General features: G+C 46.4%; 8 protein-coding genes across 8 annotated transcripts; 4 read left to right on the top strand and 4 right to left on the bottom strand.

Moving 5' to 3' along the window:
* Window positions 1-762: 762 nt before the first annotated feature.
* On the top strand, window positions 763-3,072 carry CCR75_003453 (uncharacterized protein; the record flags this gene model as incomplete). The annotated part of the gene is made up of 3 exons (XM_067961547.1): window positions 763-902; window positions 961-1,736; window positions 1,793-3,072. The coding sequence occupies 3 exons, from the start codon at window positions 763-765 to the stop codon at window positions 3,070-3,072; spliced, it is 2,196 nt and encodes a 731-aa protein (XP_067817386.1).
* A 33-nt stretch (window positions 3,073-3,105) lies between these two features.
* Window positions 3,106-4,290, bottom strand: CCR75_003454 (uncharacterized protein; the record flags this gene model as incomplete). Its single annotated transcript, XM_067961548.1, has 2 exons — window positions 3,106-3,878; window positions 3,945-4,290. The coding sequence occupies 2 exons, from the start codon at window positions 4,288-4,290 to the stop codon at window positions 3,106-3,108; spliced, it is 1,119 nt and encodes a 372-aa protein (XP_067817381.1).
* A 119-nt stretch (window positions 4,291-4,409) lies between these two features.
* Window positions 4,410-5,156, top strand: CCR75_003455 (uncharacterized protein; the record flags this gene model as incomplete). Its single annotated transcript, XM_067961549.1, has 1 exon — window positions 4,410-5,156. The coding sequence occupies one exon, from the start codon at window positions 4,410-4,412 to the stop codon at window positions 5,154-5,156; it is 747 nt and encodes a 248-aa protein (XP_067817380.1).
* A 562-nt stretch (window positions 5,157-5,718) lies between these two features.
* On the bottom strand, window positions 5,719-7,788 carry CCR75_003456 (uncharacterized protein; the record flags this gene model as incomplete). The annotated part of the gene is made up of 1 exon (XM_067961550.1): window positions 5,719-7,788. The coding sequence occupies one exon, from the start codon at window positions 7,786-7,788 to the stop codon at window positions 5,719-5,721; it is 2,070 nt and encodes a 689-aa protein (XP_067817383.1).
* A 372-nt stretch (window positions 7,789-8,160) lies between these two features.
* Window positions 8,161-9,621, top strand: CCR75_003457 (uncharacterized protein; the record flags this gene model as incomplete). The annotated part of the gene is made up of 2 exons (XM_067961551.1): window positions 8,161-8,446; window positions 8,516-9,621. 2 exons carry the CDS (start codon window positions 8,161-8,163, stop codon window positions 8,551-8,553), a joined length of 324 nt encoding a protein of 107 aa, XP_067817382.1. The 3' UTR covers window positions 8,554-9,621.
* CCR75_003458 (uncharacterized protein) lies at window positions 8,718-9,737 on the bottom strand (the record flags this gene model as incomplete). Its single annotated transcript, XM_067961552.1, has 1 exon — window positions 8,718-9,737. The coding sequence occupies one exon, from the start codon at window positions 9,735-9,737 to the stop codon at window positions 8,718-8,720; it is 1,020 nt and encodes a 339-aa protein (XP_067817379.1).
* An 8,850-nt stretch (window positions 9,738-18,587) lies between these two features.
* CCR75_003459 (uncharacterized protein) lies at window positions 18,588-19,635 on the top strand. The gene is made up of 4 exons (XM_067961553.1): window positions 18,588-18,818; window positions 18,890-19,177; window positions 19,242-19,344; window positions 19,416-19,635. Exons 2-4 carry the CDS (start codon window positions 19,052-19,054, stop codon window positions 19,508-19,510), a joined length of 324 nt encoding a protein of 107 aa, XP_067817378.1. The 5' UTR covers window positions 18,588-18,818; window positions 18,890-19,051; the 3' UTR covers window positions 19,511-19,635.
* Window positions 19,636-20,192: 557 nt separating this feature from the next.
* On the bottom strand, window positions 20,193-20,795 carry CCR75_003460 (uncharacterized protein; the record flags this gene model as incomplete). Its single annotated transcript, XM_067961554.1, has 1 exon — window positions 20,193-20,795. One exon carries the CDS (start codon window positions 20,793-20,795, stop codon window positions 20,193-20,195), a length of 603 nt encoding a protein of 200 aa, XP_067817481.1.
* Between the last annotated feature and the right edge of the window lie 210 nt (window positions 20,796-21,005).

The following is a 21,005-nucleotide window of genomic DNA, read 5'->3' as shown; positions in this document are numbered from 1 at the left end:
GCCATCGCACTCTTTCGTTGGACATCACACGCTTGTGAACGCTTAAAGACGTTCATTAGATCGCCATCTGATGAACGATAGACAGGCATTGGGGCGGCTTGATGCGGCCAGTTATGCTATCTCGTACTTTTTGAGCCATGGTAATTAAAGGATGACAAATTTGTCATTCAAATCTAGTACGATGAAAATCTCATTGTACTATTCACCCTTTAACATGTATTGGATATCAAGGTGCACTGTCATCCTCGCTAGAGGTATATCGCGTTTAATGAATTTGAGTCTCCGATTTTCTAGCGATTTCGTCGGATGTAATTGCTCGACGCCCCACAATCGACACGGGACCTTAGAGGTATTTTTTGACATTATTATTTTTTAGGTGATGAGAATAATCTCATCACGTGGGCCAGTTACACACAATGTTGTGTGTGATTGTAACGATTGGCGGGTTGATTTAAACATAAATTGATAAATTAATAAATCTACAGAATGATTATCTTCTACTAATGTTGACTTGATAGTAAGAAAACAAATTTTGTAATTTTGACGTTACTTTCTCTTCTTATTTCCTCTTATAGCAAATAACATTTATTATTCCTCTTATAGAAGAAAATATTCATGTAAAATAAAGCTACCCCGTATCCTTCTGAGAGAATACATGAAATACTCATAAATTTAACTTCAAAATGCTTCAAAATCTGATCTCTTAATATTTGTGAGTTAAAGCCCATCGACATCACTTTTGCGGAAACGACGCTTGCGGCCATGAGTAAGTATTCGCACCTGCTTGAGCCGCTGGATCTGGGCTTTACGCAACTTAAGAATCGCGTGCTGATGGGCTCCATGCACACGGGTCTTGAGGAGGGAAGGTCGCTCACTCGCCTCGCTGCTTTCTTCGCGGAAAGGTCCGTTTATCCGAATGTCTCTCGTCTTACTCGACTCATTGGTACGATAATCACACAGAGCCAAGAACAATGTCGGTCTGATTGTCACGGGTGGCATTGCGCCCAATCGTGCAGGTCGAGTGAGTCCCCTTGCCGCCAAATTAACGACCCAAAGCGAGGTGCTGGCGCACAAGGAAGTGACGCAAGCCGTGCATGCTTACGACGGCAAGATTGCGATGCAAATACTGCATAGTGGACGCTACGGATACCATCCATTTATCGTAGCTCCTTCGCCTATTAAAGCTCCAATTGGATGGTTCACTCCACGAGAACTCACAACGACGGCAGTCGAGGAAACGATTCAAGACTATGCCAATTGCGCTGCTCGAGCCCGTGAATCAGGGTACGATGGCGTCGAGATCATGCGGTCTGAAGGCTACTTAATCAATCAATTTATTGTCGAACATACCAACAAGCGCACAGATAGCTACGGTGGAGCCTACGCCAATCGCATTCGCTTTCCACTCGCGATAATCAAAGCCGTGCGTGCGGCTGTGGGCCAAGATTTCATCGTCATCTTTCGTCTCTCAATGCTCGATTTAATTGACAAAGGCAGCTCGTGGGACGAGATTGAGATCCTTGCGAAAGCTGTGGAAGCCGCGGGGGCGACGATGATCAATACGGGCATCGGGTGGCACGAAGCTCGAATTCCAACGATTGCCACTAGCGTACCCCGCGGTGGATTTTCATGGGTAACCCACAAAATGAAAGGAGTCGTGTCAATCCCTTTGATTACGACGAATCGGATCAATATGCCCGAGGTGGCGAATCAGATTCTGGCTCAAGGGCATGCGGGTACGTAAGTCGGGGTACAAAATGAGATACGATGTGCTGACGAAGTTACGTCATAGATATGGTTTCAATGGCACGACCGTTTTTAGCCGATCCTGAATTTGTACGGAAGACCGAGGAAGATCGAGTGGATGAGATAAATACGTGCATTGGGTGTAACCAGGCGTGTTTGGACCATACATTTAAGGGAATGACGGCTTCTTGTCTCGTGAATCCGCGGTCGGGTTACGAAACGCTGCTACAGTACTCGGTTACAAATGGTAACGAAACTTGTTTATCGCCAATGGCTTTCCAACTTGTGGTGTCACGGATGTTGTCTTTCTTTGCATGCGATTTTTCAATAGATCCGCAACGAGTGGCGGTGGTGGGAGCTGGACCGGCTGGTTTATCCTTTGCAACAATCGCGGCGCGGCGTGGCCATCACGTGACGTTGTTTGACCAGCATGACAGCATTGGTGGACAATTCAACATGGCCAAGATCATTCCGGGGAAAGAAGAGTTTCACGAAACGCTTCGATATTTTGAAAAACAATTGAAGCTCACGGGTGTCAACGTGGTGCTTAACCGGCGCGTGGAGGCTCGAGAGGTGATCGCGGGAGCGTTTGATAAGGTCGTGTTAGCGTCTGGGGTACTACCGCGTACCCTTGAGCTCGAAGGCGCAGATCATCCCAAAGTACTGAGTTACATTGACGTACTCAAGCATCAAGCGCAGGTGGGCAAGAAGGTCGCAGTCATTGGGGCTGGAGGCATTGGATTTGATGTTTCGGAGTTTCTCACTCACACTGGCGAGTCGACGAGCTCCAGCGTCGATGCGTTTGCACAGGAGTGGGGCATTGATACGACGATCTCAGCACGTGGCGGTGTGGCAGGTATTGCGTCAACAGACCCGATATCAGACCACGAGGTCTATCTCTTCCAGCGAAAACGCACGAAACACGGCAAGGATCTGGGAAAAACGACGGGCTGGATCCACCGTCTGTCCCTCAAGCATCGCCACGTGAAACTGATCAATGGCGTCTCGTACAAGAAAGTCGATGACGCAGGACTGCACTACACAGATAAAGACGGGAAGATCCAAGTGTTGGATGTGGACAATGTGATCATTTGTGCAGGCCAAGTCCCGCTTCGTGAACTAGAACAGCCACTGATAGAACAAGGTGTGACTGTATTTCGGATTGGCGGAGCGGATGAAGCGGGCGAGCTCGACGCTAAGCGTGCAATTGATCAAGGTGCTCGCCTCGCTGCTACCATTGAAACAGCTACGCGTGGCGAGACGTTCGAAGCCAAGCCGACGTGGACTGCCAAAGCCATGGCGTGGGTGGCCAAGTTTCAGAACTAAACACGAAAACAAAATGGCCAATGCATCCCATTTTTACTCGATTTTTTGCCGTTTGGCCTGATTGAGCTTTTGAAAGAACGTTTGAATGTCTTCCTTCTTGACCGTCTTACCCGCGGCAGCAAAGCCCGCTAAATACTGTTGAAGAGTCTGCTTCATGCGACTGTAGCCCTTCGCAACTTCCACTTGTTGTTCGTGGGTCAGTTTAGTGGCAAACGCACGCTGTGCCATTTCTTCCCCCGACGCGCTTGTTCTCGCGCGAGCGCTGGCTTCGTACACGTGCAACGCGTCGTCGGGGTCGAGAAGAAACGCAATCTTGTGCTTTTCAAACAAACTGACACAGGACGAGCATTCACAGAGCTCCTTGCGCCAATCGCTCGACCAAAACGTCGGCACTACTGTCGTCAATCCCTTGTCTTTCAGTTGCCGCTGCTTGAAGTGTAATCTACAATCGATCACGTCGGTCGATAGAATGCTCGATTGATCGTCGACACCATTCTCTTCAGACGTCTGTACTGTGTAGGCCATTAGGAACGGATGCTCCTTCATACAGGCAAGGCAAATGAATTCCTCAAAGCTTTCCGGAACAATCTTTGGGCTACATTCGACATTTTGGTCCAAATTTTCAAAAATATGTTCTTCGTGTAACCAATCTTCACAAATTATGCATTGGACCATAACCTCGGGCGTCGTTCTTTCTGGATCGGGATACGGTCGGTGGCACTGGCAGTAGAGCCCTCCATAGTTCTGCGAGTACGTATTCCGGGCGTTCCTCGACGTCTTGTTTGCTTCTAAGTGGCAAGGATGATCTAGTAGCATCACACAGAGAAAGTTTGGTTTCATAAATCGACACTTTGTGTGCAATCTCGACGTACTTGGAAGAAACGTTTCATTGCCACAGTCACAGCGAAACGCACGCTTTGTATACAATTCCACAAGCTCATGGTCTTGATGGCAATGATACGTGCACGCGAGACACACTCCAGCGCGTGTCTGAGGATTTTCACGCGCGTCTGGGGTGCACGTCATACACGCAAAGACGGCTTGACGCATGTACCCCATGGGATAGCTGCAATGCGTATCGCTCGCATCGCCTAGCACCGCATTGGCTGCCTCTGTCATCTGATCATTGTGCTGAATCACATCCGACAGCGTCACGACTTCTTCTTCCTCGTCATTTATCGCCTGTAACTTGGTCACTTGGCGCTTATGACCATTCATCGCAATACGGATTCAGTGTTTCGACTCCAACAACAACGGGTCAATTGATTGGTGGAAAGTCATCGCTTTTTGTCTAATTAGTTCGATACGCACGGATTGGCGGCACGGAAGGGTACACCATGGTGTTCTTTGTCTGCGAGGGCTGTAACGAGACGCTCAAGAAGAGTAAAGTCGATGCACATGCAGGTCGATGTCGTAATTGCTGGGCTGTGAGCTGTGTGGACTGTAGCGTCGTGTTTGAGGGAAATGACTACGCGGCCCACACAAGCTGTATCTCCGAGGCCGAGAAGTATGAGAAAACACTGTGTCCGAGCCAAAAAGACAAGAAACAGACCCCCTACGAGCGATGGATGGGCGTCGTACAGTCTGCGAAGTGTGTGGAAGATCCTACCGTGCAGGATGTGCTCACGCACATTGCTGGTTATGCAAACGTACCACGTAAGAAGCACAAATTTATCAACTTTGTCACCAATAGTCTAGCGCTGCGCGACACGAAGCTCGTTGAGAAAGCCTGGAGTATTTATGAGACGTCTTTCAACGCATTAAGGCAAGAAGATAGCGCGACGGCGACAATCGAGGGCGCAAGTATCCAAAAGAAAAGATCATCTGAGGAGACGACGGAGGTACCTGCTAAAAAGAAAAGAAAGACGGCAGAGGAGTCGGTCAAGTGGATTCAGCTAATTAAAAGAGCGTTAAAGAGCGCTGGCAAGGAGATGGAGATGCGTGCATTGCGACAAACCTTGTTTAAGCAGATTCAGGCCCAAAAACTGTCGACAATGACTGGCAAGGAACTGAAGAAACGATTCAAGGCTGCGATAACAGAGAGCGAGAAGTTTGCAGTAGTAGAGGTGGTACGATTAACGTAAGATCATACAAACAGAAAAGTTTTTTCTACATATCTGAAAACATGAGCGATAACTTTGCAACTCAATTTGGCGTTTCCGACACACACGGAAAGTTGCGAGATATAAGTCCGATCGTTTTAGGTGATTAATAACAGTAAAGAACTTTTAGATTGGAAAAGCTGAGATGCTGCATGAAGAACTCGCCACTGAGTTGTGTGTTTTTTGTGGTTTTTCGCGACAGAAAAGAAGCTAGTAATCGGACTACATTAAAAAAAATCATTAGTAACGTCCCCTTAGAAATTCCAGAAGGTGGGTCGCAATAAGCAACACTTGTTTTCTTGACATACAACGGGGTGTGAGAACTCGCATTGATGAATTCCTATCGATCGAGATACGTGCCTGTCGTATTTTTCACTGAAACGTTGTGGCCGGGCGTATCGAGAATCGATTTCCAGCGCACCGAGCTTTTATCATATACAGAAGACTTCGAAACGAAAATGGTAGTAGTAGCTCTCAAATTTTGGACGACGGGAACATATTTATATTGAGCTACGATATGTCGCTCGGACTTTTCTTGCAATACTTACTTATCGCGCATCGCAGAGCCGATTGCCACGAGAAAATAAGCATCTATTTCTGTATAACGAGTGCGGAGTACCGAAAATTCACTGATCTGCTCGAGCTGTTCGTCTTTGTTGGCAGATGCGGCGAGAGAGACAGCACGTTTAAAAAGTACTTCTTCGGGCTCGTCAGCATAATTTTTTACCAACGAAATGAATTGATGCAGGCTCCAGTATTCGTTTTTTAAAGCCTCAAGACGCGGAAATAAATTTACCGAAATTTTAGCTTGATTGAGCTTAAATGTTTCTTTCAAGATCTTCGGAGAAAAAATCATATCGATCTCTTCTTTGGTCTTGAAAGTGTTTATCCACCGACGAATCAGACCGTTTCGCAGTGGTCTAGCAGCCTCTTCATAAAACGGAAAGTCGGCTGCTTTGACAAGGAAGATGGCTAGCAACTGGTTGCCGTGGACATTTATTAGTGGTTGGATTGCAAATGTCGGATTTCTTATTTTCATTCTAATAATGATGGCGCAATACTCGACCCACGCTGGGAATCCACGGAAAAAATGGGCCTCGTCGCTTAGGTGGAGGTTTAACATCTTAAATACTTTCTCCACGTCATGCTCGGCGGTCGCAAGCTGCTTGGCAAGGTGCTTTCGAAGGTCCAGTAATACTGTTTCGATGATTGACTTGTTACTTTTAGATGTTAACGATCTTGTATCCGTCAGAAGGAGTTGCATGAGATATGGTTCGTCAAAATGCTCGACTAAGACGTGAAGGTATTCGTTTTGAGATTCAGGATATTTTTTCACGTACTTGGTCCGAAATTGCATCCAGTCGATAAATTCCGGGTGCGTTAGAAGATCCGTTCTCACATCCTTCAATTTGTACATCTCAAAAACTTTTTTTAGCGAAAAGCGTTTGACCCAGTCCTCCATCTGTGCGTTCTTAGTCACAAGATCTAACGTGCTGCTAGCATCATACCCAGCAGCTGCTTTAATCATATTAATTATCTTGAAATCGTTAAAGCTATTCTTGAGCAGCGCGTAAAATTTTAATGGTTCTTCGGCATCATTCTTGTTCATGTCATCACAAATTGTTTTAAGACGAAACAAGAGTGGGGTAGAGTCCGGTAGATGAGGATTTTGAGACGCATACCTCTGATCTTGTTCCTGCAGAGCGTTGACGAAATTGCTGCTTATTTTGTCACGAGTTTTCTTATATTCCGGCCACAAAAAATTCAACTCGTTATTTGTGGCAATTTCCTTCAATTCATTGTACCACATCCGGAAAAGAATGGATTTCAGTCGTCTATAAATGTCTTTTGGGACTGAGCTTTGCCCTGCCTCCACCATTGTCTTGGCCAAATCTTTATCGGACAGACCGTGAAAAAGATAGAATGCAAATGAGAATTTGAGGGCTATAGTCTTGCCCTTAAATTCTTTGTTGAATTTATCGCCGTAGTCAAACAATGTTTGTAAAGGTCGGAGGAGCAAATTGTTCTTTTTGTCACCGAAAAGTAACTTATCGTAAACAGACATGACGTTTCTCGGTTGAACGAACCAGGTTTTCATGAGCGTGTCTTGAAGTTGCAATGCGTTGGTTTTAATATCGGGCTCGGGCTGACGCAAGGCCCATTCAATACTCATCCAGATCAGGCCTTCTTCTCCAAATTTTTCGATAAGCTGATTGATGGAGTGTTGAGGCCAATTTGTCCTTAGCCATGATGTCCAATTTTCCAAAAGTCGCTTTGAAGTTGACAAAACGTCTCGCTTGCGAGGTAGCTTCGCAAGATCGTTTCCAAGTTCGGCCGACACACCTTCAGAGATCTTCAAATCAAACGCAGCATGCTCTAACAGATCCGACAGCTTCTGAGCGCCTCTTCTTATCAAAAGCATCAAATCTTCATTCGTTCTTTCGTCGTGATTATTCGGAAGTGGTTTAAAAACTCGCTTGGTTTCGTTAAATTGGCGAGTGTGGGCGAGCTTGAAAGCGTCAGGAATGCCATTTATCAGCTCTGCGGATAGGACAGGATCTGTGTCCACGAGCAAAGCGACGGCAGCGAGTAACAAGGCAGTGGGGAGACGCATGACGCCAAGTAAGTGCAACTTTTTTTTCCTGTCGAAAGGAGTGACCGAGCCAGTAGTTTTGGTGTAATGAATATACAAATATAAGATTATCATGTATCCTTGGTCGTCGCCCGCAATGTATTCATTGGATACCAATTAGGGGGACTGCTAGCTGGTCGCAAACGGCTATTTCTGACAAAAAAGACATGGGCTGTGTTTTGCCTTTTGCGATACCAATTTTTGCGCTCTCTTATGTTCGTTTGGCATCATTGTGACTGAGTTGTACCACTATGTACGCTGCGTCTGGATTTTCCTTTCGGATATTTGTCCAATCACTTTATGTAATCTTCGTGTGTCTTCCCCAGCCGCAGATTCCAAATAACCATTGCCATTATGACCAAGGAGTATACCCTCGACGAGATTCGCCGTCTGGCGGAGAGTAACCCAGAGAAGCTCGCACAAGAGTACCAGGCCTCGCGTGCTGCAACCGCAAATCTGGTTGGCCGCGCCCGCGCTGGAATCGCAGCTCGTACTGCGAATCCGCCAACGAATAAATTTAATGCGTGGGCGCAAGGCTATGGAAACCGCTTCATCTACAATGGTAGCGTGAAGCCACTTGTACACATGATGCTCATTTTAGGAGGCGCTGGCTGTGCTATCGAGTGGTGGTGCCATCACAGTACGTATTTGATAATTCAGAGAGGTCATTTGGAAGCAGTTTTAGCATTTCTTTTTTTTCCTTACGCAGGACACGCTTATGCCGCAAAGGAGGAAAAGCACCACTAAACAGCAGTTTTTTGTACCAAGAACCAAGCTCGAGATTGAAACTGAGATAGCTATTATGTATGCTGGACGAGAAAAAGTCAATATCAGAAAGCTATGAAGATGCAAAAGTTTAGAATAAAACCGTGTGGAGTGGTTGTTTTCACTCTATAAAGTTATAAGTCGCATTACGCATTCACAGGAAAGCATAACTCGCGGGTCGGAATCTTGCCGTAACCCTCAACTACCAATTTATTATCATAAACATGCACCAATGCATGAGCCGTCTCAGATGGAGGAGTTTCTAAAATAGCGTCACACACAACATAATGCACGCCTTTATTGTGCACTCCTTCGCATGCATAGACATATCCATCGACATGGGAATGACCCGAAAAGACGACGCGAACGCACGCATGTCGTTGAATTAAGTCCAACACTTCCGGGTAATTCCACAACAAACTTGAAGGCGTGGGCGAGGAGCTTGGATGAATCGGAATGTGTGTGAAAATGACCACGTGCTCTCGCGCTTCAGTGGCTTTCATCAGTGTCGCCTCTAGCCATTGCATTTGCACTTGGTCTACCGCTCCATTAAAAGCCACAAACCGTCGCTGCTCTGCGACAAGACCGACTGGAGAATTAAAGTTCTCGTTCGGGTTCACACGACGCAGTAGTCCCATGGCTTCCTGGTACACTGGGTCGCTTGTCTCTCGACCGAGAATTGATAAACCGTAGCAATTTAGCACGATAAAGCGATAATTAGGCGCTTCCGACACTTGAAAGTCGTAGTAACTAACCGGAGACGTCACATTTACTGGCGTTGGCGGATGATGCAATAATTCATGCTGAATCACAGCAGCGGAAAAGTTGTAGAGTTCGTGGTTGCCAACGAGGTGATGCACTGGCCCCACAGTATCTACAAATGGTTTCCACGCTGCTTTTGTCCGTGCTAGCGCCTGACGTGAAGTGGAAGCTGGTCGATTTTTGCCATCGATCAAGTCTCCTAGATTTACGGCAAAGCGGAGTTTCGTTCCACTCTTGGCTTCGCGCAGCCACTCGGCAACTGCAGCTTGCAGCTGAGGCAAAGCGTTGCGATAGTATCGCTTTGAAGTGTGGTGAAAGTCCCATCCATCGTCTACGTCTGCGTACTGAACATCGGCCACCAAGCCAAAGGTTAGTAACGCCACTTCGGACGTCTCGTGCTGCATGTGATGATATTAATTTATAAAGGATCAAACGTACAGTGTTAGGGTTTTAAAAAAAGACGTTTTGACTATTGCCACAGAAACAACACCTCTGATTGGCTAATCGGTAAATCACCAAAAAACAGCTTTCCCTCTAATAACTTATCAATCTAAAACCTATAGCCTCCTCTAACTTATACGATTTGACGCTCACCGTGGTCGTTCAATGGTCGCTAACTTTTGACTTATAACTATTAGCCGAGAATAGATGAATTTTTCTTAAGAAATTGTATTTATATAAGCCAAGCAAGCATCAAGGGAGATTGTGTGGTTTTGGCACTGCGAATCTCAGCCTGAAGGCTGCGTAGTAGCTTGTAGGCGGAAGGTGGGTTTCCTTGGGACAGATCAAGCATGGTATAGGCAATACCGAAGATGGTTATGTACTCGGACTTGGCAAATCTGTCTGTAATTGCCCCCTTCTCTAATGCAGCTCCTTCATTCCCTTCCTATTCCTCCTGCACTGCGTCCAAAATCTCTTGATCATTGAGCACTCTCGTCTTTTGTACAGGTTGAGAAACTCCTCAATGGCCATCGGATTGCGGAGCGGCAGCTGTTTGGAGCTTGGTTTCCAGCTCCTGCTCCAGAGCTCTCTCCTCCTTCTCAGTTTCTTTCTCACCCTCCATGTTCTCCACTTCCTCCCTTGGTATGGAAATCGTGACAGGCTTTGCAGAAAGCCTTGTGTGATTGAGCAGCTTTTGATAATGCTGGCCGAAATCTCTGTCCAGGCAAAAAGAGACCAGCGCACGGCTGTAAGCTGGTCGTTGCCAATCTCGCCGCGTTCGTCACAATCCAGAGCGTGCTGAAGATGCTAGCGCCGGTAACGCCTCTTAAAAGCGGCAATTATGCCGCCATCTATTGGTTTAACTTTCGAGGTCGCGTTGAGCGGAAGGGGCTGAACCTTGACGTCGGTCAGCTGCAGGTCGTCCACAATGTGGGATGGCGCATTGTCGATCAAGAAGAGGACCTTCCTGCCTTGATCCTAGAGCACTTGTCCGATGTTTTCAAGATTAACAGGTCAATCCCTAGGCACAAGATTGCAAACATACCTTCATAGCTTTGTCAACATTGAAAAGCCATCCTAGAAAAATGTCCGGTCATTTATGCTTTCATGTTGTGTCTGCAAAGGAATCCCAACTGTTCTCCTGTATCCCTGTTGAAACACCGCGGTTTTTCAACATTTTGGCGCGTCCGATGAAGAATGGCTGAAGCTTATCAGACCCATCAGCATTTGCTGTGAGAGCTACGGAGATGCGTGTCTGTATAACAGGTGTCAGTTTCTTAAGTCAAATGGAGATCAATTCACTTTGCCCATTTTGTGCCCCTCAACCACTGCCTGAGCGATCTTCCTATCAGGTGTCATGCTATAAAAAAGTCCTGTGAAATCTGGGGCGGCAAGGGTAGTCCATCTGAAATAAAGGCAAAACCAAACTTAACATTCTCATCCATGTTGCACACATCACGGAGAGAACAATCGGTAATAACGGTCTTCAGCTCAGGTAGAGCCTCGTTCAAAGCACCCACATCAACTAATCCGCTTTCGTCGTGGATGCGGAAAGCACGGAGTGCGTGGCGTTGCTGGAACGTATCGCCCCTAGAGCGCGCTGCTCATAGTTATATGGCGTCTACAATTCATGGAAGGCTGAGGGGAAATCGCTTGATGTATTCTCCCGATCCTTGTCTGTTGCATTTAAATGAAATACCGGACCAATATGAGGCGGAATTCACGCGCCGCTTTCAACCGCATTAAGATGCGGTGAAACGGCGGTCTCAGCGAATTAATTTCGCCCGCTTGCGTGTGAAAGAAATCATGGGCGGTACCGTACCCTTTGTTTCTTCTTATCATGCTAATCCTCTAAGTCTATTTGAGACTAGCGGAGAGGCCTCAGCTGGTACTTCGATTCGTAGTTAGTCACCAAGCCGGGCACGTCAGCACGTAGGGTATCGATCGGTCCCCACGAGTCGAAATCAATTAACCCCTCCACTGGATGAGTATTTGATCCTTTTGCCTCAGGGACGAATAGGCAAGCAACCTTCTAAGAAGGAAGCGTAGATTCCCACCCGCAGCCATCAGTGCTGGAGGTGCCCGTTAGCAGTGGCGATTTCGCTTACTTAAATGCGACTTCCTTACCCGTGTCCATTCAGTCGCAGACGTCAAGCGCTGCTCAACGATGAATTGGGGATCTTGAGTGTCAAGTCTTGCGACTGACCTCGGATCTTCAGGATGTTTACGCGAAGGATCGTTAGGGTTATCAACGCTTGGATGAAAAACAAGTGCTGAATGCAATTCGAAAGGTACTGAAGGTGAGTACGAGGAGTATTGTACAGCAGTTGCAAAAACCTTCCCCGTCTCCCTCACCCGATCGACTCACAGTTGGCGTCACCATCGGTCTCCTTAGACGGATGAGGGTATGTGATCTCTTCTGAATCAAACATACCGTTTTAGACGACCCACGTAAAATACGGGGTGCGTCTTCATATACGGGGGAAGGGTGAGCCTATTTTTTAGTTCTCCAACCTCTTCTTCCACCGTAAACGGCCCAATGAAACGCGGCAATTACTTCGTAGTACCTCCAGGTAGTACATGGATTGCATTTTTAGGTAGGGTAGCAGTACTTAATAATACTTTTCCCCCTTTCTAAAGCGTTCATATTTTTGCGACCATTTCGGTCAGAATATTCGTTTTTTTTCCAGTGCGCTTGCCATTGCGTCATGTTTCGTGTGATGGCTAATCGCTCATCCACAAACCGATGAGCCTCGCTCACGCTTTAGCATCCAACTCGCTTGTGACACCACCGAGAGGTCAGTCATACTACGTAGTTGTAAATAATGAAACATTGTTATTGCTTAGGACCACAGGCATTCCTTGCCGTGACTCCATACTGCCGCTGCCAAACCAGCAGGGTCACTAGGGTAAGTTTCTGTCTTTGATATGATACCCTCATTTGCCATCGTCATAATGACGAAACCATGTCCCTCTGTCGCACCGAGCGTAGTGAGGGGCTCTCTCTTACTAAGACTCAGGCTGCGCACAAACGAGACTGGCGTCCGATGATGGCGTAGTCCGTTTATATAAAGCGGTGTGTAATTTGTATAGGCGTGGACACTGTTATTTAAACGATTGCGCCATTCTTAGAGAGTCGCTATCATGCGTAATACATTCGCCACAACCGGATTGGCAGGTTCTGGTCCGGAGGTGATTTTCGGTCGACATGTGGAGCTTGCTACCTAGCACCTCCAACATAAGTCGCCAAAAACCTGACGTAAAACGTGGATCCCGGTACGATAATGTAGACTGGGGCATACAGTGTAGTCGATACACATGATCCAGGAACAAGAAAGCTGCCTCTTGTCTGCGTTTGCGGTGCTACATGTAGCTAAATGCACCATTTTTCTTAGTCTGTCCACAAAGACGACGAGCCCCGTCCAACCCTTGTGGTCGGGCGGCATGCCAAACATGATGTCCAGACTTACCGACTTCCAACATTTTGTTGGAATCGGTAGCGGCTTAAGTGGCGCACTGCTGGACGGTGCAGGCCTGACACGATGACGCTATTCGCAAGAACGAATATAGTTGGTTACCTTTCGATATAGGTGTGGCCACCAAAATTCTTATGTAAAAATGTCTTTACAGCCCAGATGCTTAATATATGGCGCATCATCGAGCTCATTAAGGATCATCAGCTTGATATCTGTGATATGAGCACATAGATTTTGAAGGGATCGCAAGGTGACAGCTGATGCTAAAACAGGCCATCGCTGAAGACGACACTAAAGGGCTTATGCGCGTCTGGCAACGACAAAACCGGTGCCTCTACAAGAGATTGCTTCACTGATGTGTATGCATCAACTTGTTCTTTTAACCAAACCCATCCTGCGTCCTTTTTAAGGTGGTCAGATTATGGTTTAGTTTGCTCAGCATAATCCTTGCTATATTTATGCGAGTAGTTAGCGAGCCCCTAGGAATTGGCGCAAATCCTTCTCATGCCGTGGGTTTGTCCATTCCTTTTCCGATTTTACCTTACCTGAGTCTGCTTGTACACCATGTGTACCGACGATGCAGCCCAACACAGGAATCTTGGAGACCCCTATGACGTAATTTTGCAAGTAGGCGTACAATTAAGCGTACTCCACAGTCTGCAACACAGCGTCTAAATGCCGCTTGTGCGACTCTTTTCGCTCAGCCCGTCCTCGGCCTTACAATGCACGAATACATCGTCAAATTAATAGGGCGCGTAGGCACGGTGCTGACGCATCACTTGAACCACTACTCCGTTGAATGTCGGTGGTGCGCCTTTTAAACCTCGGGACATCACAAGCCACTTCCAAAGCATACCGCTTGGGGTGCTTACTACGGTTTAGCTACATCGGACTCTCTCATGAGTACCTAAAAATAGACATTCATTAAATCCAATGCTAAAAGATAATCTTGCCATGGAGTTCAACAGAACATTTTTACGCGGGATTGGCGTTTGCGTCGGTATGGTCGCCGTGTTCAGCTTATTGCATGAGCCACGCGCCATTCACCTGTACACAAAAGGTCGGGATGCAGTGAGGCGACTTTCTCTCCCGTACATGTCCCGCCTTGGCTCGCTTGTCGAAGAACTCATCAAAATAATTGACTTGATCTTTCGGCAACGGCCATTACCTGTTTACACAATACTTGGTGCCAGGTTCGAGGTCGTGCCCGATGCCCCTATCTGCTGGTAGGGGCCTCGGCATTTCTTCTGGGAACACATCTCAGTGAATCCACAGAACCTTAAAGAAAGGACTGTCTCTCTAGGCATCCCAACCTTGACCAGCAAACCATTTCTTTTTGTCCATTTCTAGGACGCTCTCGCCTATTGTGGAAGACGACCAACAGTCCACCAATCTCTTCTGGAACTGAAGTGACAATTTCGTGGATATTTTCTTCCTTTCATTCGGCAAGGAACAGATCGTACGACATCTCCGGGGGTTAAATTATCGCTTTGGCAGATCTTAAGACTTGCCGGAGCACGTCATATGAGGATGCCTTCGCAATTTTGTCTTTGATGGCCTCTAACACCTCGTTCGATGGCCCGTCCTCTTCAATAGGAGCTGATCCAAAGGTCACTCGTTTAGGCGTGCCTTTAATCGGGTACTTGTTCTTCGATTCACCACGACCTTTGACTAGGAAGCGGGTGCCATTGCTCTCCTGGCTAACGCTCCCGTTCCAACCGCACCAGGCTCTAGGCACTGTGCCGGTTCATGCGACGCTCGAATTCCTGTCAGCTCGCTGTCTACTGCCACAGGCTCTCGGCTCTGTGCAGGACTATGGGACACATTTCTAATCGCCATCGTCTTTTTCACTACTCCAGTCTCCACGAGCTGGGTAGGAATCGGTGACGTTTGACACCCCGTAGACGCACCCTCAACTGTGTTCGACACGACATCAATTGCATACGCTTCTCGCAGGAGAACATCCTTTCCGGTGTCCTGCGTAGAGTTCGCAACTGTGCGTGTACGCCAGACTATCCATGGTTGGCGTTTTGCTCACCATGGCATGCCTATGATTACCTAGCACTGTGAATATCTCTTTACAAAGGAAGTCGCTAAAATTGAAGGCGAGTTCTACTTGAACTCCCTCAGAATTTACGAGCGCATGGTTCGCTAAGCGAATGGGCGCCTCTTCTCGCTTGCCATCCTGGTAAAGCGACTCAAACACCGCCGGTCTCGGTCTAAACGCCGTGAATTTTACAAAGTTCTGTGACGCACCCGAACACACAAGGAGGGTCATCATATGGTCATAGCCTGGTACTCGAGCCCTATAGACCAGCAAAGTTGTGGTCCGAAATGTCGAGTTCTCAGGGACTATGCTACCCAGTCCGCAGAAGGTCCCACCCCTATCGCATTTCTCGACCCCTCAGTGGTCGATGCAGAATTCATGCGTCTCGCACGCTGGTTATTGCCATCACCCTTAGGAAGAAAGATCTATTGCTGAGCGTCTTCGCACCAAAAGGGCAACCTGGCATAGCAGCGAGCCACCATATGGCAACGCTTGCCGCATTTAAAGCAGACAACGTCTGCATTGCCCAACTCCATGGGAGTGGCATCTGACCTCTCGGCTGACGGCTTATACCAAGCTGTCGCCGAGGCACTGTTGAAGGATTGCTCCACAACCAAGGCAATTTGGATTGCCTCTTCCATCGTCGACGGCACCTTTCTGAAAAGGGCCTGTCGCGATGGGCCATGCGGTAGTCCGTTCATAAACGTTGGAACCTTAATGTGCTCCGGAATCGAACATACGTAATGGATGCTGACAGCGAGCACATCTCCTGCACATACTCTTGCAGAGGTCGCTTCGCCTGTCGCATCCCAAAGAAGCGCGCCTGAAGCAACACCTCGCTGTTCGGCGGCTGGTACATGAAGCGAATCTTTTCCTTAAAGATTGCCCATGTAGGGAAAGCGTTTCCGTCTGCTGTAAGCGACGAGTAAGCTCACTCTGTGGCCTTAACGCGCAGATTCGACATGATGATCCTCGATGAGCTGCGCCACACCGCATTGTTCCACGGCTAGCAGCCAGTGGACAATCGTGTGTGCTGCAGTTCCATCGAACTTGGACGGGTCCATTCGAGTGGGCCTCGGCTGATGCGGCCTGGAGGAGAGCATCTCAACAGTCCTGTTGAGAGTCTCGTTCCGAGCCTGCTCACGCCTCAGCTCATCCTGAGTCTGAGTTACGGACTCCGCCGCAGCATGGCTCTGTGCCCCGGACGCGGCTCTCCGCTGTCCGAGCACGAATGCCTCAAATTGCTCAAACTGCTCCAACTGAGCAACATGTTGCTCAAAGGATTGCTTAAGATCCTGGCCAGGGCTTGTTCACCAATTCCCTATACCAAGTGCTCTGCCACCCCCCACCCCCCCCCGATGATGTTTGTAGAGATGGGGAAAGCGATCCCAATCGATAATTGGCCTTATCCTCACGTAGACGCTCAGAGGTGCGGGTCGTGGGAAGGATTTCAAGTGCTACCAAGTGTAGGTGGGCACGTCTATTGCGGCAACGCTTTACTTAGGCACACGCCTTAGCACAGCGAGGAAGTGGTTTCACCGTCTTCTCTCACGTGCAGTGAGGTAGTTAATGAGCGCCTAAGCAACCTCACCCAACAAACTTGAAGCCTTAGTTTAAGTGGCGTAACGGGAGCGGTAATCCGGCTCCACGTGCGCACTTACGAACTAAGAAGTAGTTTTCAGATTGATTTATATTTAACCGTATTAAATATAAAAGCTATATAAACCAATCATAAATTCCATCTCTGTAGATATGCACTTATATGTATTGCGAGCGTATTATTTTAAATACCTCGTATCTTGGATGACGCCAGCCGTTATCACGGATGACGCTGGAAACCGATGTAGCCACAAACCTTAATTTTCTACCTCTGATGTTATTTTATGAGTGTAGCGGATTGGAAGCAACTTGTTGATAACTAAGATATATTTTGGAAAAAAGCTTTTGCAGGCTTTTCCAGCTTCAGTAGCTCGAAAGGTCTGCAAAATACATCGCAATATATGCTGTCATGTTGAATAGCAAGCTGTTCTTTAACAAAGAAATTACGAACGAAAGCCGACAAAAACTGAGACATAAGGCAATTGTGGCTCCTGGTGGGTATAAAAAGGAGCTTTAAGATTCGCCTATCTGTTGCGCTTCCGCAACAGTTGGTAGAAGTTAAGTAAAACAAATTGATTTTCAGCTTGACCTCCAAAGACGAACTAACATGCATGCTCAATTTCTCCCTCGCTGCTGTACACGGTTTCTGATGTGCAGTCACTACTCTCATGTAGATTATTAGGGTGTGTCGATATAGCGGTGTTGTAACGGGGCACTACGACTTGTACTGCTTCAGTACAAGTCCACTTTGCACTGCTGGAATTGCGAGTGGTGCCCTACGTTATTTCACGTACACTAGTACGTGCAGAGGAAGACTTCTCTTAAGGTAAGTAGCTTTAGAGGGTAAAATGAAAACTGTATTAAATATAATTAAGTGTCTCTCGTTCTATCTTTGTAAATGCTAACTTAATTATAATCTAATACTAAATATGTAAATGAATTCTTATCTCTATCTTATCTGTAACTCTCTTTTTGAATACTCCTACAGCTGATTAGTCTGCGGAATAAATAGATATAATGGTCTATGCCTATTTATGGATAAGAATTCTGAATATTACTATATAAAGTAATATCCTCCAAATATTATCTACCTTTAAGATAATATATTAATTAACAACCTTTAAGTGTTAATCTCATGTAACGATACACCCCGTTACAGGTGTCCGGGGGGTGATGTACCAAAGGCCAAAAAAGCGATCTAAAGACGATTCTAAAAAAATAACTGTTCAATTTTTGATGCAGTGGAATGACTCATACAGTGAAAAAATTTGACGCTTTTATTCAAGACAGACGGGGAGGGAGTGTGGCTATACTAAAAGGGGTGTTACTATACCGGCTCCCTATTTTTATTATACTAATACGCTAGGCATCATCCCCTTTAATGTGAATGCACCAATACATTCACAAGGGTGGGTCACAATGTGAACCACACCCAAGTGGTGGGTCAATTACTTCACTTAATTGACCATTCCCTTTAGCACACAAACTGTACGTCACGGGGATTGTGTAACATAGGGCAACTTTAGCCCGTTTCACTATAGACAAAGAATATTTATTAGCTAAATGAACCTTCCGTGGCCGCGAAGCTGCAATAAGAGCCGATCTTCCGGCAAAAAGTGACCAACATAACGGTTCGGTGAGTGTGTACAGCAGCATACAGAAAACCTTCGGACCCGAATTGTCAAACTTGAGATTGTTGATAGCATGCCGCATAACCAGTAGTTGTCGTAATTATTGAAAAAAAGCTTCCATTCAGACAACATTTTTATATTGAATTAAAAGCTTTATGAGAAATGAACCCGTTTGTCGAGGCCGCCGAGAAACAATTTGATCCCAAGACATACATCCACACGACGACAGGCAATAAAATTAGCCGCAAGTGCACTCTTGCTGGGGCTCAGAATATTCACCTACGTGGAAAGGTGCGGCGAAAACGCGTTGAAATTGTGGCTGATTTCTGGCAAATCAATTTATATGCACTTTTAATTGATAGACAATTGTCGACTCGGGGGCCATCGTCCGCGCAGATTTAGCCAGAGTATCTCTTGGAAAGCAATGCATAATTCGAGAAAGATGCGTCATCAAACCGCCAACAAGGATTGTGTCCACGTAGGTGCTTTTGAATAATATTGCCAATGTTTCCTAACGAGAAATTATGTGGAGAAGTGGATTGGCTTTTATTCCAATTAAGGTTGGAGACTACGTGTATATAGGGGAGGATTCTGTCGTGGAAGCCGCTATGATTGGATCGTGTGTGCAAATTGGCAAGAATTGTGTCATTGTAGGTTTGATATTATCGTTTGGAATGAACTCACTTAACACAATGTTGTGTTTCTTAAAATTAGGGCAAGCGCGTGATAATTCGAGATTGCTGTCGAATTGAAGAAAATAGTGTCGTGCCAGCTGATTCGGTTATTCCACCATTTTCCAGAATTGGGGGTGTACCAGGTACAGCGAGATTAAATTGCTAACAAAATGCAAATTTCAAATAGAAATAAATTTCCCTTACGGTTTGACAGGCAAATATTTGGAAGATATGCCCGAGGCAACGCAAGAGCTATACATCAGTCAGATCAGTCGCTACTTTGACAATTTTACTCCTCGTACCAACTGAAACTATCTCGAAGTCGGTCGGTCGTTGACTTTTGATAATCCAATGTAATACCTAAGTTTGCTTTCGTATACTTCCAAAATGTACTTCGGGCAGCGGAGTGCTGCATAATTTACCTTGAATGGCGGTTCAAAGTACTTGATATATTTATCAACTTTTACATCTTAGAGAAAGAAAGTAAATAACCACCAGCGCTGATTGGGCAGGCATTTAGCCTTTCTCAAATTTCATTTTGGTAGCTAGACAAGACTGCCAACACTAAAAAAGCAACATTATTCACATATGACCATGTCCACCGCCAAAAGAAGTGCAGCATCAGCTTAGCGGCATGAAATCATATTTATGCAAGTGAATGGTCACTTATTAAGACCTACAAAAGACGTTAATGGGCCAATGCAAGCTAATCGAGAAAGTTTTTGTAAGGAAACAGAAAATTAAATTATGCAAGCTAATCGAGAAAGTTTTTAAATAGGAAAATTAAATTCGCAAAGGCAAAAGAACAAAATACGTTGTAGCACTCGAAACTTAAACCGCTCAGGTTAAGATGTAACATTATATAATTATGAGAATGTCAGTTAATGATTACGCCATAATTTTGGACAATGACCCAATAAATTCAAGTCAAGATAATATTGCAGCATGACGAAATAAGTAAATGAAGTAACAGCATGTGACTAAATTAAAACTAGAGTTTGCTCCGTTTGGACGGCGACGCAGCCGTAATGCGCTCATCTGGATGAAGTCGTCGCTCTTCATCCTGTAGCTCCAAAATTCGCTTGCCTTTATATAGACCTTGACCAGCACAGCCTGCAGCTATACTAGCTCTTCGGTGCACTGGACTAGAATCCACCAGCATATGCCTCGTATGGTCACTGAGATAGCCCTTGTCATTTGACGGTAGTGCCGTGTCTATAATAGGAACGTTCCAGGTCTCGGAATACTTTCGTTTAGCCCCGCAATTCGCTTGCATAGACGCCGGTGGCAACCTCCGCGTCGTACCAGGCGGGGTCGTCATCGACCGTAGCCCGTTGCACGCACACTCGTGTCGTCTGGGACTGATAGTGGTCGATAGTTGGCGCAATCGATGATGGTGAAGTTTTTGAGTAGGGGTAGAAGGCTTAAGGCCTACTAGCGCAGCGCCTTCATGAGATTTGCGGTTTACACTGACCGGCAAAGGCCGAGCAATGGGAAGCAGTGTCATGTTCATCTGCACAAAGCTCCATGTGGCGCTGTCACAACGTGGGAGGACGGACGCCACGTCATCAGGCGTTGCAGGGCTCGATGCCATTAGTAAAGAGTTATTCTCGCTTCTTTTGCGGCTTTCGAAACGCGACTTTGGGGCCAGGTTTTCAGATATCAGGACTATCGAATGAGCCTGAATGTCATTGAAAGGCGGGGAACTTCGGACGCAAAGTTCACGAGGGGACGGGGTGGAACTTTGGCCAAGAGGTCGTCACGAGGGCTATAATTAACATGCGTAAAAAAGCGTTTTCTTTTT

The sequence above is a fragment of the Bremia lactucae genome, linkage group LG3, assembly GCF_004359215.1.
Source record: "Bremia lactucae strain SF5 linkage group LG3, whole genome shotgun sequence".
Taxonomy (NCBI): domain Eukaryota; phylum Oomycota; class Peronosporomycetes; order Peronosporales; family Peronosporaceae; genus Bremia; species Bremia lactucae.
The sequence above is the reverse complement of the archived record's forward strand: the minus strand, read 5'-3'. Positions and strand labels throughout refer to the sequence as shown.